Raw genomic sequence first — 18,495 nt, 5'->3', positions numbered from 1 at the left:
CTTCCCATCCACGGACCTCGATCACAGCCATGAGCATTATGCAGCCAGCTTTGAGGAGAGGTAGTCCCTCATTAGCCTGCACTCATCTCTGTGGACACACACACACACATCCATGAGTGTGTCTTTGAAGGTTAAGGAGGCCTCCCCCGAGACCTGGAGTCATTAGCGAGTATAAGAGTGTGCTTTGGAAGCTCTGCGGCGCCCTGAGGCCTTTACAAGACGAGGCAGCCAGCAGCTCCCACTTAGGCCCACATTGTGTGCCATTTAAGTATGTGGAGTTATTCTCAGGGATGTTCTGGCTGCATCTGGCTCATGATTAACCATGGACGTACGAGACCAGCAGAGGAGGTTCAACTGGGTCGCACAGAAACAACAATCTTGGACATTCACCCTTCGCTGATTCAATCCAACGCCAATGAAGAGAAGAGCGGGTCGATGCCAGAAAAGGACCGTGCTGCATCCACAGGATGGGGGTCCAGTCCTGCAGCCAGAGGATAGAGGCTCGGTCACCACTGTCTTCTGGTTCTGGGGACGTCGAGGGGATCTGATTGGTCGACCTCGGTGCTCAAACTGGAGGACAGGAAGTCAGTGGAGGGAGGACGATACTGATGATGTGCAATCCTGTTTTCTTTCCACACGTTTGCAGCTTGATTTCGTGAGTAAAAATCAGCTTCAATCATACCAGAACTTTGATCTGGATTTATAATTCAGGTCCTGAACAAGCACATTTAACCAGGTTCTGCATTATGTCAAAGCTATTTGTTCGCCGCTGCAGATGTTGGACTCAGAAGATGGCTTGCTGTTCTCACTCGTCTGCAGACTCCAGGTAAGAGGTAAAGAAGCACAATATGGCAAAGACGGGAAACATTTCCCCAAAAGTCATGACAAGAGCATCATTGTTCCTCATCCACTAACATGCTGAGTGTTGCTTCTAACTGATCACGGGGGGAATCCCTGCTGTGCAGCCACGCAACATAAAAGGAGGCTAATTTGAACACCATGTTGGTCAATCAGGTATGGAGGCTGAACATGAGGCCCTGCAGAAGATGCCATGATAAATGATGCACGCAGCACTGGATCCTGTGTGGGAACAGCTGAGTTATTCATTATGCAAATATGCTAAATGGAATGAAATTGTCTGCACCCACCAGGTTCGACCTGCGGCGCCGACGACGAGCAACCGGAGGGATCTAACAAGCGAGGAGCGTTTCCAAGGGTTACGGTGGGATTTCTCAGGTGGGCTTGTTAAAGAGCAACTAAAACCTGCAGCTTCGGCTGAAGGGCCTCTCGTCTTACAATAAAAACATTCTCTGTAATCAGAGCATCACTACAACCTCAGGCCTTCTGTCTTGACTGTGGACTTGAAATTAAACCATCAGAGTCAGTTTTGTCGACTGATTATTATTATTATTATTGTTATTATTATTATTACTATTATTATTATTATTATTATTATTATTAATAATAAAAGTCCCCTGTGACCTGCAACACGAGAGAGCAGATATTAAAGCTGGCAAACTCCCTGCCAGCAGGATTCGTCTAGACTGGGTCTAAGAGCTGCATGTCCCTGGATCTACTGATGTAATGTTCCTGCCAAAAGAGAAAAAGAAAAACACACGTTGTCGAGAGTGTAATTAACCGCACACCGCTTCATCCAGCGTCTCTCTGTTTGTCTGTTTCACCGAGGGGCGGGGCTTAGACGCTTAGACACACACACACACACACACACACACACACACACACACACACACACACACACACACACACACACACACACACACACACACACACACACACACACACACACACACACACACACACACACACACACACACACACACACACACAACCAGTGGGAGGAGGCGGGAGAACACCAATGTTCTCTGAGAATGACAGAACAATGGCGTTGCCTCTAAAAGCTCATAACAACTAGTTGCTCTGTTGGAACAGCAACATTAACGGCTGCATCAGGACGAGATCGCTTATGAAACCAGATGAGAACAGAAACATCGGCAACCATGTCAAACCAAAGAGTCTCACGCAAAGAGTCAAGAATTCGATACACATACAAAATAAAAAGCAGCTATTTTTAACTTCACAGCACAGTTTTGTTTTGCATTTACTTTTCGTTTCAAGCAAAGTGGGGACTAAACCTGCCATTATAAGACGCATAACAAATAGATAATAAAGAAAATGTATAAATAAAATGTCAAATGAATGTGCAGGTTAATGGGACAATAAATACATTTGTACAGAAATAGAAATATGAAGAAATAAAATGTACTATTTGTTTGATCAATTACGTATTTGTTTTGTTTTTATTTTCATAGTCCATTGTTTCTGTTCACATTTGATTAATTTAGTCCTTAACTTATAACAAATAGGCCTAATAACATTATGTAAATAAATGTGTGATTTCGTCACATTCTCGTCGCTTTAAAACACATCATCAGTCTCATGTTTTCAGTCTGCGGCCGTTAAAAGGTTGAAGGTCAAACCTCTCATCCCCTGAAAGGTCCACCGTGGGCGATACATCGAGTCACGTTAAACTGGTTCATTTATTCTTTATTCTATGATAAAGATCTCGTACCAGACCCGGTCCCAGACTGACCTCCTTGCCCAGGTCTTCCCTGATGACCTGCTGGATCTCCTCCATGCTGCTCTGAGGGGCGCGGCTGTGCAGCACCTTCAGGGTGGACGTGTACTCCTCTGGCAGCAGGTAGTCCAGGGCCCCGAGGTGCTGGCCCACCTTGATGAAAGTCCCCCGGTTGGCACAGCACAAGTCTCGAAGCCGCTCCGCCGACCGCTGGTGGACCTGCAGGCCAGAAACCAGGACTCTGAGTGTATATGTATGTGATGTCACACATTATATATGTGTGATGTCACACATTATAGTGTTATTATGTGATGTCATGGTTTCTGAGACGGCCCTCTCAGAAACCATGACAGTATATATCTTAACTCACACAATAAGTAACTATGGATGAGACACGATCACATGACTGAAATGAGTCTGTGTGTATGTGTGTGTGTGTGTGTATATAGATGCGTGTGTATAGATGTGTGCATGTATAGATGTGTGTGTATAGATGTGTGTGTGTGTGCGTGTATAGATGTGTGTGTGTGTGTGTGTGTGTGTGTGTGTGTGTGTGTGTGTGTGTGTGCGCGTGTATAGATGTGTGTGTGTGTGTGTATAGATGTGTGTGTGTGTGTGTGTGTGTGTGTGTGTGTGTGTGCGTGTATAGATGTGTGTGTGTGTGTGTGTGTATAGATGTGTGTGTGTGTATAGATGTGTGTGTGTGTGTGTGTGTGTGTGTATAGATGTGTGTGTGTGTGTGCGTGTATAGATGTGTGTGTGTGTGTGTGTGTGTGTGTGTGTGTGCGTGTGTGTGTGTGTGTGTGTGTGTGTGTGTATAGATGTGTGTGTGCGTGTATAGATGTGTGTGTGTGTATAGATGTGTGTGTGTGTGTGCGTGTATAGATGTGTGTGTGTGTATAGATGTGTGTGTGTGTGTGTCCCGTCTGTCCCATTACAACCAGCTGGAAGCGATAATGCTTATAGAGAGCTCGTCTCCTGAGACCAGTACAAATAAAAAGGCGTGAAATTAGCTCCCCTTAACCTCTGTAACCTCTCTCTCTCTCTCTCACTCACACACACACACACACACACACACACACACACACACACACACACACACACACACACACACACACACACACACACACACACACACACACACACACACACACACACACACACACACACACACACACACACACACACACACACACTCCCAGGGGCCCGCTGACATGAGTGTCATCTGGGTGATGTGACAAAGCAACGGTTGCCGGAGATGAAACAGATGATGCTTCCTGTCTGAAGATTCTTCTTCTCAATGAAACAGATTTAATCACCAAAAAAAAAAGATTTTCATATTAAACCATCTTTATAAAACCATTAAACCCAAATTAAACAAAGTCCAACCAAATTAATCAAGGTTTTTTCATGATTATTCATTGTGATAAAGTTAACTTTAATAAATAAATAAAGAATACGTGAGAGAAACAGAAACTCTGACAGAAACCTTAAATGTTCAATTTTAGATTTAATGAAGAAAAAAAGACTTGTTCCGACTGAATCAAATTAGAGTCTAAAATGTCTTGAATTTAAATTACAATAATAGTTTTATATTTTTGGATAATTACATTCATTATTTTAGAAAGCAGTGTGTTATTTTAAAATAAACACTTAACTATTAAAATCATCCCATGCGTCTTTGTTTCTGTTATTTTACAGAGAAACACAAATTTGTTTTTATGGCTCTTATAGTCGTAATAACAGGAATCATTTAACAAATAAATTAGGCATTTAAGGGAAAACAAAAGGCCTTGAACCTTTCACTTAACAAAACCTTTAAAACTAAATGTGTTGTTTATTTGTTTGTTTACAGTTTTATCATCTTAAACATCAACAACAAGATCACATGTTAAAGCAGGTGAGAAATATTGTTTTGATCAATAATTCTTTTAAGCATGAAAACTGGGTTATTTTAATATGTTTGATATTATAGAGTTATTTACCTTCATTCAGCCTCCTTCACTGCAGGAGTTTGTTTTGACTTGGTTTATTATCGGTTTCTAACATGATTTATGATCAATGATCACGCCCAGAAATTCAGTTCTTGAATCTCATTTATCATCATTTTGGTTGATTATTGATATGCCGATTATGAACTTTGCGATCTCCACCCCCTTCAGACTTTATGTGGATGAGACAGATTAATAATCCGGACATTGTGTCACTGCTAATCTCAGCAGTGGGAATCAATAGAGAGAAAGGCCGCCAGTTATTGATCGAGGTCTGCAGCCGTCGATCAGGATCAGCTTCCTTCCACCAACGACGACGGAGGATTCATCGTTATGACAACCAAGGAAGAGTTTAGACTTGATTTGCATAATATTACTTTTTCCCTCGAAAGATTTATTTTAATTTTAAGATTAACTTCATCGTCTCAGATATGTGGAGGTGTTGTGAAGTTTCCTTGTTGAGGTGAAACAAAGTAAAGAAAATCAGAACTACAGTAAACAGAATAATATTCATATCTGACTGATGGAGATGGTGCTAATGCTAACAGCGATCATGCTATCGCTACTGCTAATGGAGATGGTGCTAATGCTTACGGCGATCGTGCTATCGCTACTGCTAACGGAGATGGTGCTAATGCTAACGGCGATCGTGCTATCTCTAACACTAACGGAGGTGTTGCTAATGCAAACAGATAGTGCTTATGCTAACGGCGATGGTGCTAATGCTAACAGAGATGGTGCTATCGCTAACACTAATGGAGGTGGTGCTAATGCTAACGGACATGGGGCTTATACTAACGGCGATGGTGCTAACGAAAACGGAAGTGGTGCTTACACGAACAGAGGTAGTGCTAATGCTAATGGAGTTGGTGCTAACACTAACGGAGTTGGTGCAAACACAAACGGAGGTGGTGCTAACAGAGGTGGTGCTAACACTAATGGAGTTGGTGCTAACACTAACACTAATGGAGTTGGTGCAAACACTAACGGAGGTGGTGCTAATACTGCAGGGCTGCTAGCTGCTAATGATACTACTTCTGCCAGAGAAGATCTGCTGAATGCACAAACAAACTGCTGGTATTTGTGGTCTGTGTCTGTCTGTGTTTGTTAAATAAAATGTTAAATATGATCTATTTTTTCCCTTGCAGCTCCACTTCCAGGCTTCTCCTCCTCTGTAATGTAAATGAAAGGCGTGATTGTCAAGCACAGAAACCATCATTATCAATAACTATGTGTGGTGATGATGTCACAACGAGCTGCTCATCAGTGAGCTGATCATCGCATTCATCATCTCTCTCCTCCAGCAATCAGCGGGCTTTGTCCGATGGGGGCGGGCTCACAGCGGGAGGATGACATCACCATGGCAGCCAGAGGGCCATGCTGCTGCACGATTGGCTGCCGCCGGCCTCCGCCCACGGTCTCCACACCAACGGCAACCAATCAGAGCGGCTGCTGGCGTATCAGACACGCGGTTAATTTGTGGTTCAACAGAGAGACTCAGTGCAGGACTCGTCTGTATCTGGACACTCGTCCTCTTACACAGTTGGTAGGGACGGACCATACCACGCTGGGGGGGGGGGGGGGGGGGGGGGTGTACATTGGAACCATTATAGATGCTCTGAGCACCAGTAGAACATGCACATGTAGGAGGTGGAACCCTAGGCACTAGAACATGGGGAACATCTAACTGTGAGCTGGATGGTGTCTTGGATGGCGTCATGGTAGATGCTCTTTGCTGGGATGAGCGGCTTCATTTCGTTCCCAGAAGAGATCAAAATGGTCAGTGAAGTGAACGCCATCGCTGTTGCATGCAGATGAGAGGCATCTTAAAGCTACACTAGGTGGGTTTGGCCATAATCTCTCTCCTCAACCCGTTACCTTAGCAACGCTACTTTCAGCATAACAGTGTTTTATCCAGAGTTGGTGTGTGAGCAGCTCTGCTAGAGGACTGAACGGATCCTGAAGAGGACGGTTTGAGTCCAGGTCCAGGATTTAGCTTAGCAGAGCTAACTAGAATTGTGATTATAGATAGATTGAGTCAACAGAAGAAGATTGAAGCAGGACAGGAATCGCTCTGAGCTGGTTCTGGATCAGCAGGCCCATTCAGACAACAAGGAAAACAACAACGCGGCTCTAATTAGCAACCAGATGTTCTGATAAAAGAAGACTCAGCATCTTTTCTGAATCTCTCCAAGCGTCTCCTGTAATCCATCCAGCACATAACCCACCAGAGACCACATGGTGAAGTCTGGTTTTGTCAGGTTTCTCAGGAACCGATGTGCAGTGAAAGGAAACTCAACTCCAGAGCACACTTTTATATTTAAACATTTGAATTAATAGGGGAAATCATTTTAAAATCCATGTTCTGTCATCTGTTATTCCATATCTCCTGCTGTGTGTTACATGCAGATAGGAATCGTATTAATGTCACATCCTGACCTGCATGAACCTGAATGATGTTTATTATCAGCAGCTTCAGTTTGAAAGCTTTGTGTTTGTCTTTAAGCGTGTAATTAAAGCGTTGGCCCCGGGGCCCGTAGTGCAGGACGATGGAGAGCCTTCCAATGTCATTAAGCACAGACGTTAAATAGCTCTCTAGGAATCTCTGCTTGTGAAGTGTTGCAGGACTAGTAACACTGTTCCTCCACTAGAGGGGGCAATTCTATTATTTATTGCACCTTTGTCCTTCTGATGTTTCATGTAAAGCACTTTAACTGGTCTTGTTGGTGGAATGTGCTGAATACATAAAACTGCCTTAAACCTGATTCAAGATCAAGAATTTGGACCCCAAGGCTCGGCTCTCTGGACCATGAGGCTCGGCTCTCTGGACCACGAGGCTCGGCTCTCTGGACCACGAGGCTCGGCTCTCTGGACCACCGAGGCTCGGCTCTCTGGACCACCGAGGCTCGGCTCTCTGGACCACCGAGGCTCGGCTCTCTGGACCACCGAGGCTCTGCCCTCGGGACCACCAAGGCTCGGCTCTCTGGACCACAAGGCTCTGCTCTCTGGACCACCAAGGCTCGGCTCTCTGGACCTCGAGGCTCAGCTCTCTGGACCATGAGGCTCACCCTCTGGACCACCGAGGCTCGGCTCTCTGGACCACGAGGCTCGGCTCTCTGGACCACGAGGCTCGGCTCTCTGGACCACGAGGCTCGGCTCTCTGGACCAGTACTGGTGATGGAGAGTAATGCTGATCTGAGAACAGCAGGCCGCTGGGAAGCAGCTGTAAAACGTGTCCCTGAACCATCTTCCCACCTAACACTTGTCTGGCTGGTCAGCCGCGGATGAGTTTGTCAAGGTCGGCGATTAGTGAGACACCGCCCCTCCAGTATTTACATGGAAGAGGAGGCTCACCAATCTGGGAGAACAGAGATGAGTTCTGAGGGTCAATGCTGCCATCTGCTGGATGGAAGATGAACTGCAGCCCTGGTTCCTTTCAGGTGACAACTCCCCTTGAACTTTACTTTATTTGACTCTGCTGTAGTGAGCAGGTGGACATTTATTGGTATGTAAGTTAGTCAATATAAAATATGGCTTCAGACGGTCCTGAAAAGGACCCGACCCCAAGGTGGATCTGGTTTCAAGGTCTCTGATCTAGTTTTTCATTCATTTCGTTCAAGGCTCATTACATTCAGTCTACAGAGTCTCCTCCCTCTCCCCCCGGGGCGGTGGACTCTCTTCAGGTGGTGTTCGTCCAGCAGGTCTTCATCCAATCAACACACTTGGTTACCATGGTGACAAATGGATACTGTCATATGACATCAGAGCTCCAGTAACAAAGTCAAAGACTAAAATGTCTCAGTGGTGAAATATCTCAGACAGTCTTGACCTCTCAGAAAGTCTTGAACCACCGTGATCCAGACTCGTGGCCTCAGTGACCCATCTCATGCTGAGAGACCCGTCATGGTCTGGCAAAACCACATCTTCCATAAAAATCAATGCTGAGACACACACCCCTCCCCCTCCCCGGCTGTCTTCAGATCCAGGTTTCTGTGGGGTTTTTGTGTGATACGTAAAATGAAACATAGAAGAAGTCCCTGTGATGATGGCAGATGCAGGAAGGATGTTTCCTCTGGTAACAAGTCACTAATCACCACAGCGAAGCCTTCCAGACGCGTTCACTGTCGTCGGGGTAAAAGAGGACTTTATCTGCTGGAAGAGAATGTACACGATGCCATGCAGATGTGTTGAGTCAATCAGGGTTTCATCTGAAAACAGCTGCTTCCTGCTTCCTCATCAGACATCAGTGTGTCTCATCTTTCATCGTCTCTCGGCTCCCCGGGATCCTAAATACCCACAGGGACCAGGGACAGGGTGCTTACAGGGACCAGGGACCTTACAGGGACTAGAGACAGGGTGGTCACAGGGACCAGGGACAGGGTGTTTACAGGGACCAGGGACAGGGTGGTCACAGGGACCAGGGACAGGGTACACACAGGGACCAGGGACAGGGTGTTTACAGGGACCAGGGACAGGGTGTTTACAGGGACCAGGGACAGGGTGTTTACAGGGACCAGGGACAGGGTGGTCACAGGGACCAGGGACAGGGTGGTCACAGGGACCAGGGACAGGGTGCTTACAGGGACTAGAGACAGGGTGGTCACAGGGACCAGGGACAGGGTGTTTACAGGGACCAGGGACAGGGTGGTCACAGGGACAGGGTGGTCACAGGGACCAGGGACAGGGTGGTCACAGGGACCAGGGGCAGGGTGCTTACAGGGACTAGAGACAGGGTGGTCACAGGGACAAGGGACAGGGTGGTCACAGGGACAAGGGACAGGGTGGTCACAGGGACCAGGGACAGGGTGGTCATAGCGACAGGGGGCTTACAGGGACAGGGGGCTTACAGGGACCAGGGACCGGGTGGTCACAGGGACCAGGGACAGGGTGCTTACAGGGACCAGGCACATGGTGCTTACAGGGACCAGGGACAGGGTGGTCACAGGGACCAGGGACAGGGTGCTTACAGGGACCAGGGACAGGGTACTTACAGGGACCAGGGACAGGGTGGTCACAGGGACCAGGGACAGGGTGTTTACAGGGACCAGGGACAGGGTGGTCACAGGGACCAGGGACAGGGTGCTTACAGGGACCAGGGACAGGGTGTTTACAGGGACCAGGGACAGGGTGGTCACAGGGACCAGGGACAGGGTTTTTACAGGGACCAGGGACAGGGTGTTTACAGGGACCAGGCACATGGTGCTTACAGGGACCAGGGACAGGGTGGTCACAGGGACCAGGGACAGGGTGCTTACAGGGACCAGGGACAGGGTACTTACAGGGACCAGGGACAGGGTGGTCACAGGGACCAGGGACAGGGTGTTTACAGGGACCAGGGACAGGGTGGTCACAGGGACCAGGGACAGGGTGCTTACAGGGACCAGGGACAGGGTGCTTACAGGGACTAGAGACAGGGTGGTCACAGGGACCAGGGACAGGGTGTTTACAGGGACCAGGGACAGGGTGGTCACAGGGACAGGGTGGTCACAGGGACCAGGGACAGGGTGGTCACAGGGACCAGGGGCAGGGTACTTACAGGGACCAGGGACAGGGTGGTCACAGGGACCAGGGACAGGGTGGTCACAGGGACCAGGGGCAGGGTGCTTACAGGGACCAGGGACAGGGTACTTACAGGGACCAGGGACAGGGTGGTCACAGGGACCAGGCTAGGGTGCTTACAGGGACCAGGGACAGGGTACTTACAGGGACCAGGGACAGGGTGGTCACAGGGACCAGGGACAGGGTGGTCACAGGGACCAGGGGCAGGGTGCTTACAGGGACCAGGGACAGGGTACTTACAGGGACCAGGGACAGGGTGGTCACAGGGACCAGGGACAGGGTGGTCACAGGGACCAGGGGCAGGGTGCTTACAGGGACCAGGGACAGGGTGCTTACAGGGACTAGAGACAGGGTGGTCACAGGGACCAGGGACAGGGTGTTTACAGGGACCAGGGACAGGGTGGTCACAGGGACAGGGTGGTCACAGGGACCAGGGACAGGGTGGTCACAGGGACCAGGGGCAGGGTGCTTACAGGGACTAGAGACAGGGTGCTTACAGGGACCAGGGACAGGGTGGTCACAGGGACCAGGGACAGGGTGGTCACAGGGACAAGGGACAGGGTGTTTACAGGGACCAGGGACAGGGTGGTCACAGGGACCAGGGACAGGGGGCTTACAGGGACAGGGGGCTTACAGGGACCAGAAACAGGGTGGTCACAGGGACCAGGGACAGGGCGGTCACAGGGACCAGGGACAGGGCGCTTACAGGGACCAGGCACATGGTGCTTACAGGGACCAGGCACATGGTGCTTACAGGGACCAGGGACAGGGTGCCTACAGGGACCAGGGACAGGGTGGTCACAGGGACCAGGGACAGGGTGCTTACAGGGACCAGGGACTGGGTGCTTACAGGGACCAGGGACAGGGTGCTTACAGGGACCAGGCACATGGTGCTTATAGGGACCAGGGACAGGGTGCCTACAGGGACCAGGGACAGGGTGGTCACAGGGACCAGGGACAGGGTGCTTACAGGGACCAGGGACAGGGTACTTACAGGGACCAGGGACAGGGTGGTCACAGGGACCAGGGACAGGGTACTTACAGGGACCAGGGACAGGGTACTTACAGGGACCAGGGACAGGGTGGTCACAGGGACCAGGGACAGGGTGGTCACAGGGACCAGGGATAGGGTGCTTACAGGGACCAGGGACAGGGTACTTACAGGGACCAGGGACAGGGTGCTTACAGGGACCAGGGACAGGGTGGTCACAGGGACAGGGTGGTCACAGGGACAGGGTGGTCACAGGGACAGGGTACTTACAGAATGAGGAACCAGAACTAAACGTTGCTTCGTATGTGTGAATTAATGTTGACATGACAACTATTGAACTTGGAAGGTTGGAGCTGACGGGACTTTTTAAGTCTCTATATTTGAGGTCCCCCCCTCCTTTTGCCCACGGCCCCAGCATGCATTATTCATGGGAGTTAAATAGGCTGCATTTAGTTTCCCAATCATCTGCTGGCACGGCTTGTAATGAGATGCTAATAGATGCTAATAAAAGGGGGAGAAGGAGGGAGAGAAGGAGGGGGAGAAGGGGGAGGCGTTTATGAGATAAGGACCTATCTCCATCAACCAGCGATGCTTCTGCTCTTGTTTGGTTTCTATTTGTTTGCATTTTAATTTCTCTCATTCTTTTTAATCCGTCCATCAGGACCGGAGAGAAAACGTCCGGAGACAAAGACTGCACCATGGTGCACCATGCTACACCATGCTGAACATGCTACACCATGCTAAACCATGCTTCACCAAGGTGAACAATGCTACATCATGCTACACCATGCCGAACATTGCTACTCCATGTTACACCATGACGAACATTGCTACTCCATGTTACACCATGCTGAACCATGCTACACCATGTTACACCGTGCTACACCATGCCGAACCATGCAGAACCATGTTCCACCATGTCGAACCATGCTACACCATGCTACACCACGCTGAACCATGCAACACAATGTTACACCATGCCAAACCATACTACACCATGTTACACCATGCTGAACCATGCTGAACCAAGCTACACCATGCTACACCATGCTGAACCATGTTACACTATGCTGGGTTGTGAACGATAAACCGATGCACCCGGATATTCGGTTCAACAAGTGAGAGATACGGCTGCATCGGTAGCAGCCTCCTCAATCAATACGAATTATCAATGAATTCCTAGATTAATCGTTTACAGAGTCATGGATCGGGTATCGCAAGACTTTGAAGCGGTCGGCGGCATCATATGTATGGGCGGCATTACACCAGCGTCTCTAAAACAACGCGAGAGCTGAAGCTGCCCGTGAAACGCCGTAGCTGGCTAGCTGGTATGAGTTATAAACAAGGGACAACACGGAACATGGAGGAGGTGGAGGTGGAGAGGCGGGCGCAGCACAGGTAGGCGGCTGCGACGCTGCCGTGTGACCGCAGGCACTCCACGACCGCACGTGAGAGACGGACGGCTTTGAATGTCAATCGCTTGTGTCTCAACTTGCGCCACAAGAGGCGGCCGCAGCACGGGTAGCGTCCACGACACTGTCCTGTGAACGCCAGCCAATGATTCAGACAGACTTAATTTTGGTCCATGTCTAAAATGTTTTTTTTGCCAGTGCCGTACAGCCACAATGCTTGGGGGTATGTTGTATTTACATATATGAAAAGAACTGTACTGTCACTTTCATAGAATCGGCTTCTTTATTTTATAAAATATTGTAAGATGAGATTTATTGAAATGGGGACATTTCATCTAAAGAAAGGGAAGAATGTAAGATGAGATTTATTTTGTGCATATTTAGTTAACAGATTACCTTTTTAGGGTTACTGAAATAAGTTACATAGTTTAATTAATTGTAGCTTCATAGTGTATGATGTAGCACGTTTGTTTGAGTACCGAGTTGTCCTACGTTGACGAGGTCATTAAAAGCAACCCAAGTTTCACAGTCGACGCTGTCTCCGTGCTCTTACTCTATCCACGTCCCGAAAGTACTTTTGTGTAATAACTACGAGTAAACAGTTAATGCTAAGAGAAAACCAGCATTACAATATCTACAACATATATTAACCGTAGAATCGAATCGTATCGTTCTTACACTGTATGGAATCGAATCGAATCGGTCTGTAATAAAAGGATATTGTTTTTGAATTGAATCGTAACCTGTGTATCTAGATGCATATCGAATCGTTTATCACAGAGAGATGTGCAACCCTACATGCTACTCCATGTCGAACCATGCTACACCATGTTGAACCATGCTTCACCATGCAGAACCATGCTACACCATGCTACACCATGCTGAACCATGCTACACCATGCTGAGCCATGTTACACCATGCTACACCATGCTGAACCATGCAACACCATGTTTCACCATGCTGAACCATGCAACACCATGTTTCACCATGCTACACCATGCTACACCATGCTACACCATGCTGAACCATGCAACACCATGTTTCACCATGCTACACCATGCTGAACCATGCTGAACCATGTTTCCCCATGTTACACCATGCTACACCATGCTACACCATGCCCCCTCACTGCAGCAGAGCAGGTGGTCTCTGACCTTTCCAGTCTGAGTGAAGCTGACTGAGCTGTGGCCTTTTAACAAACGCCAACATAAATCACTCAAGAAGAGCAGCTGACATTTACTGTTATTACCTTTACCCCCCCCCCCCCCCCCCCCCCTCCACACACACGCACACACACACACACACACAAATATGACTGTGTGGTGGATTTGACGATGAATAATAATTATAATACAATCTGACGGTGAAACAATGGTCTCATGTCTCCTTTTGATCAGATTTTAATCGAACAAGAAACTTGATTAGATTCAAAACCAGCATAACGACACAAAAGCACCTGATGGAGGCATTAGGGACCATTAACCAGACCTGGTCTAAACCGTACCAGGGAGCAGAAACAAGCACCTGATGGAGGCTTTAAAAATGATGAAATATAAACAATCGAAAGGCTGTTATTTCCAAAGCCCAAAAAGACCATTTTTTCCAGATCTGGACCCTTCAGATCAGATTCGATTTGACCTGACAAAATAATTGAAGGAAACTTGACTTCCCCCCCCCTATACAGACACATTATGCTCTACTAAATAAACAGAAGAAGAAGAAGAAACAGCCTTTCTCTGCCTCTCCTCAGGCAGAGAGTCCACCTACCCTGGACCTGAGTTCCCAGAATTCCTCTGTGCCATATTCCACATGTTTGAAAGCCGTTAGATAGTCGAAGCTGATGACCGCCGCCTGCAGACAAACAGAGCAGATTGAAACGCTACCTTAAGCCACCACTAGGTGTCTCAGGTCTAAACATGGCATTGAAACACTACCTAAAGCCACCACTAGGTGTCTCAGGTCTTAATATCACTTCGAAACGCTACCTAAAGCCACCACTAGGTGTCTCAAGTCTTAATGTGGCATTGAATCGCTACCTAAAGCTGCCTCTAGGCATCTCAGGTCTTAAAATCGTATTGAAACGCTACCTAAAGCCACCACTAGGTGTCTCAGGTCTTAATATCGCATTGAAACGCTACCTAAAGCCACCACTAGGCATCTCAGGTCTTAATATTGTATTGAAACGCTACCTAAAGCCACCACTAGGCATCTCAGGTCTTAATATTGTATTGAAACGCTACCTAAAGCTGCCACTAGGCGTCTCAGGTCTTAATGTCGTATTGAAACGCTACCTAAAGCCACCACTAGGTGTCTCAGGTCTTAAAGGGATGTTCGGAATTTTGGACATAAGCCCTTTTTTCCAACTCAGCCTGTGTTTTCGAGACGTCTGGAGACATTTTCAAGACATTTCATTCAGTTCTTCTAGTTGCCGAGTTCGCTTGTGCTATGGCTAGCGCAAGTCAATGGTTCTAGTTAGCATGGCATTAAAAACACTCATACCGACTCCACAGTGCACCCGAAGGCAAATCAATTGTAACGGCAGACTATCGCTGTACATATCTGTGTTGATAGAATGTTTGAAATAAAACCAACCTTGCATTTTTAAGGATTTATGTCTCAGCAGCAGCAGCATCGGTCATACTTCCTAGTAGGCTATGGCAGCGGCGGAGTGATATCACCTAGCACTTATAAGTTACCGGTTCTATAATAGTTTGTTTACCTGCTGTCATTGCTACAGACGCAGAGTAGCCTGCAGTGCTAGTTTCTTCAATCTCACAGAAATGGCCACTTTTGGAGAATATACTGAAACTTTTGAAGACTCTGAGTTTTTTTCCACCCAAACCCAACCGTACCTGTACAAGCCTGAATATACAGAGGAAGAATTGCGCGAGAGGGATGCTCAAAGGGCAGAACGTGAACGAGCGTCTGTGGAGACCGAGATAGCCTCCGCTGGAGCCGAGAACCAGGACCGAACAAACGGAGACTGGTGGTGCCAGGAGGGAATCCCCCGCAACGCGTCCGAGAGTTTACGGTTCTCCAGACGGAGCAGAGGTTCGGGTTCACGGTGCGTAACTGTGGGTTGGCGTGGCCGTGGGCTGCCCGGTGTTTTCGTGAGGTCCAAGGTCTGAGGGCATGAGGCCCGACAATTTGGCCCGGTTCGATTGCCTATTTACGGGCAGTATTTCGGGCGGCGCGTCTTAGAGTTTTGAGTCCGACGGAGAGTCCGCAATTGTGGATCCGCCCGCTGTTGGTCCGAGCTCCAAGGGCTTTTCACCCAGGTCTGAGGGCACGAGGGCCGACAATTCGGCGTGGGTCAGGTTTCTATTTAACAGCGGGATCCCCCGTAATGCATCCGAGGGTTTACGGTTCTACGGACGGAGCGGAACTGCGGGTTTGCGGTGCGCAATTGTGGGTTTGAGGGGCCGCGTGCTGCCCCATGTTTGCGTGAGGTCCAAGCGCTTTTCAGACAGCCTTGGAGGCATAAGGGCAGACTAAAGGCTACTGTGTCCCGTCAGGCTTCTGTCACGTGCTTCTCTGTTGCAGTGTTGTGGTTACTTCACAACTAAGCAGAGCAAAGTAAAATTCCGCTGCTGCTGAGAAACTAGTCCCTCAAAAAATGGATGATTCATGCGATGCGAGGTTAGTTTTGTTTCAAATATTATTCTATCAACACAGATATGTACATCGACAGTCTAGTGTTTTAATTGATTTGCCTCGGGTGCACTGTGGAGTGGGCAAGACTGTTTTTAATGCCATGCTAACTAGAACCATTGACTTGCGCTAGCCATAGCACAAGCGAACTCGGCAACTAGAAGAACTGAATGAAATGTCTTGAAAACGTCTCCAGATGTCTCGAACACACCGGCTGAGTTGGAAAATAGGTCCTATATCCAAAATTCCGAACTATCCCTTTAATATCGCATTGAAACGCTACCTAAAGCCACCACTAGGCGTCTCAGGTCTTAATGTGGCATTGAAGCGCTACCTAAAGCCGCCACTAGGTGTCTCAGGTCTTAATGTGGGATTGAAGCGCTACCTAAAGCCACCACTAGGTGTCTCAGGTGTGCAGTGACTCACGGTGGCTGCAGCTCGTCCGAAGCGGATGACGCTCAGGTCGCCGAGGTCCACCTGGCGGTTGTAGAGGTAAAACCCAGAGGAGGCGAACACGGCTGTGGCCAGAGAGGAGACTCTGAGGAGGTGACCAGCCATCAGAGCCACTATGGGAGGAAGAAGGACCAAGGAGACCTCACTGAACTGTTCACACAGTGACTACAAATGATGGAAACATGGACAGATAGAAATGTGCTGAGCTGCAGGCCAAGCCTCATACAGTTCTGGTCTAGGAGGATTCAGGTCTTAGGGCAGATGGGGATCAGGCCCCAGGCTTGTATGTGGCCTCATGCTGCACTTCAGATGTTCAGCAAACACCCATTGTGATTCTGCAACCATTCATCTGCTGTTTCACATCACCAGCATCTTTATGATCACAAGGATTAAAAGACATAAAATAATATGACACCCAGGCTCATTAAAGGGTTCAAGATTAAAAAGAATATGTGGCACAAACATCCCGACTTTAAGGCCATGCTCTGCTGTTTTATTCTTCTACTTCATACCTGTCTTTTATTTGCACTTGTTTTTCTATTTTTCTGGCTCTTACATGACTGATTTAATTGTGTTTTTTATAATGTGTTTCATTTGTACGTTGTCCCTGGTTTTGTGTGAACGGTTTTGAAATGACGTGTTGCTGAAGTGTGCTGTAGAAACCAACCTGCTTCCCCCACAGACCCTGAACATGATCATCTGTGGAGATGGGTGCAATGTTCGCCATGTTGCATTCATAAATGTGGCTATTAAACGTCTTCTCGTCTGTGCAGATACATTAACAAGTATTTAAATTACAGTTATTACACGATTCACTTCACCAGGTTCCGCTCCTCAATTCGGCTTCAACATAAAACACCTAATGGCAGAATGTCCTGTCAATTACCACCCGAAAATCAAGTTCTTCTTCCGCTAGCAGAACCGCGTTCCCGGCAGCAGAGACCGGGTCTTCTGCCGGGACCAGGGACCGGCTGACGGGGGGAGAAGACCGGATACTCGCGGTCTTGGGTTCGGGTGCAGTTAAACTTCTCAAAAATCACATTGCAGCGTCCAGTAAAAGTCAACATGTTTATCACGTGACTAATAGACCGGCAGCGTTTCGTAACCAGCATGTTGACACCAAACTAGCTAACAGCGCGTCACGTGACAACAACATTACATCCAAGTCAGAAAGATGAAGCGACCGGTCATCGCTGCCTTACCAGATCACCCATGGGTGCAGACATACAAGCACGAGCCTCTTCTTCCTCTGTACCTTCTGTTGCGACCTCAGGCTCCTCGAGTCTGACGTAACAACGAAGAATTCTGGGTAACGTAGTCCGACGAGAGAGGAAGGGGATTCAGTGTAGATTCGCTACGGAGCTCACGCGCTCCTCCGATATAAAGAGGCTGCTGTTAACGTTTCCATCGATGAGCTGTTTATAATAGATCTAACTACCAGTACACTAGAATAGATCTCTATAGATCTAACGGCACAATAATAGATTGTGATAGATCTAACTACACTATAATAGATCTTAATATATCTAACTGCAAAATAATAGATTGTGATAGATCTAACTACACTAGAATAAATATATGAGATCTAATAGATCTGACGGCACTAGAATAGATCTATAATAGACCTAACTACACTAGCATATATATATATATATATATAGATAGATAGATAGAGAGAGAGAGAGAGAATTCTGTTGTCTCATATTATTTTTATTATTCTAATTATTTTTATTTTATTGTATGTAATTGTGCTTTGCCAACACATTTCATGTCATGCCAATAAAGCCTTATGAATTGAATTGAGAGAGCGAGAGAGCCATCCTCCTACACTGTTGTGTCCA

At 47.8% G+C, this 18,495-nt stretch overlaps 1 protein-coding gene across 1 annotated transcript in view; it reads right to left on the bottom strand.

The window, feature by feature from the left end:
- adck1 (aarF domain containing kinase 1) overlaps window positions 1–17,943 on the bottom strand; it is a 29,556-nt gene extending 11,613 nt beyond the window's left edge. The window contains exons 1-4 of the mRNA XM_084013843.1: window positions 17,857–17,943; window positions 16,628–16,767; window positions 14,318–14,401; window positions 2,612–2,815 (exon numbers count right to left, since the gene is read on the bottom strand). Of these exons, the coding sequence (XP_083869969.1) occupies window positions 2,612–2,815; window positions 14,318–14,401; window positions 16,628–16,759 (420 nt within the window). The 5' untranslated portion in view covers window positions 16,760–16,767; window positions 17,857–17,943. The remainder of the gene's footprint in view (window positions 1–2,611; window positions 2,816–14,317; window positions 14,402–16,627; window positions 16,768–17,856) is intronic.
- Window positions 17,944–18,495: the final 552 nt, after the last annotated feature.

Source organism: Eutrigla gurnardus, assembly GCF_963514095.1.
Source record: "Eutrigla gurnardus genome assembly, chromosome: 7".
NCBI classification, from domain to species: Eukaryota; Metazoa; Chordata; class Actinopteri; order Perciformes; family Triglidae; genus Eutrigla; species Eutrigla gurnardus.
Note: the sequence above shows the minus strand (reverse complement) of the source record. Positions and strands in the feature narration are given on the sequence as shown.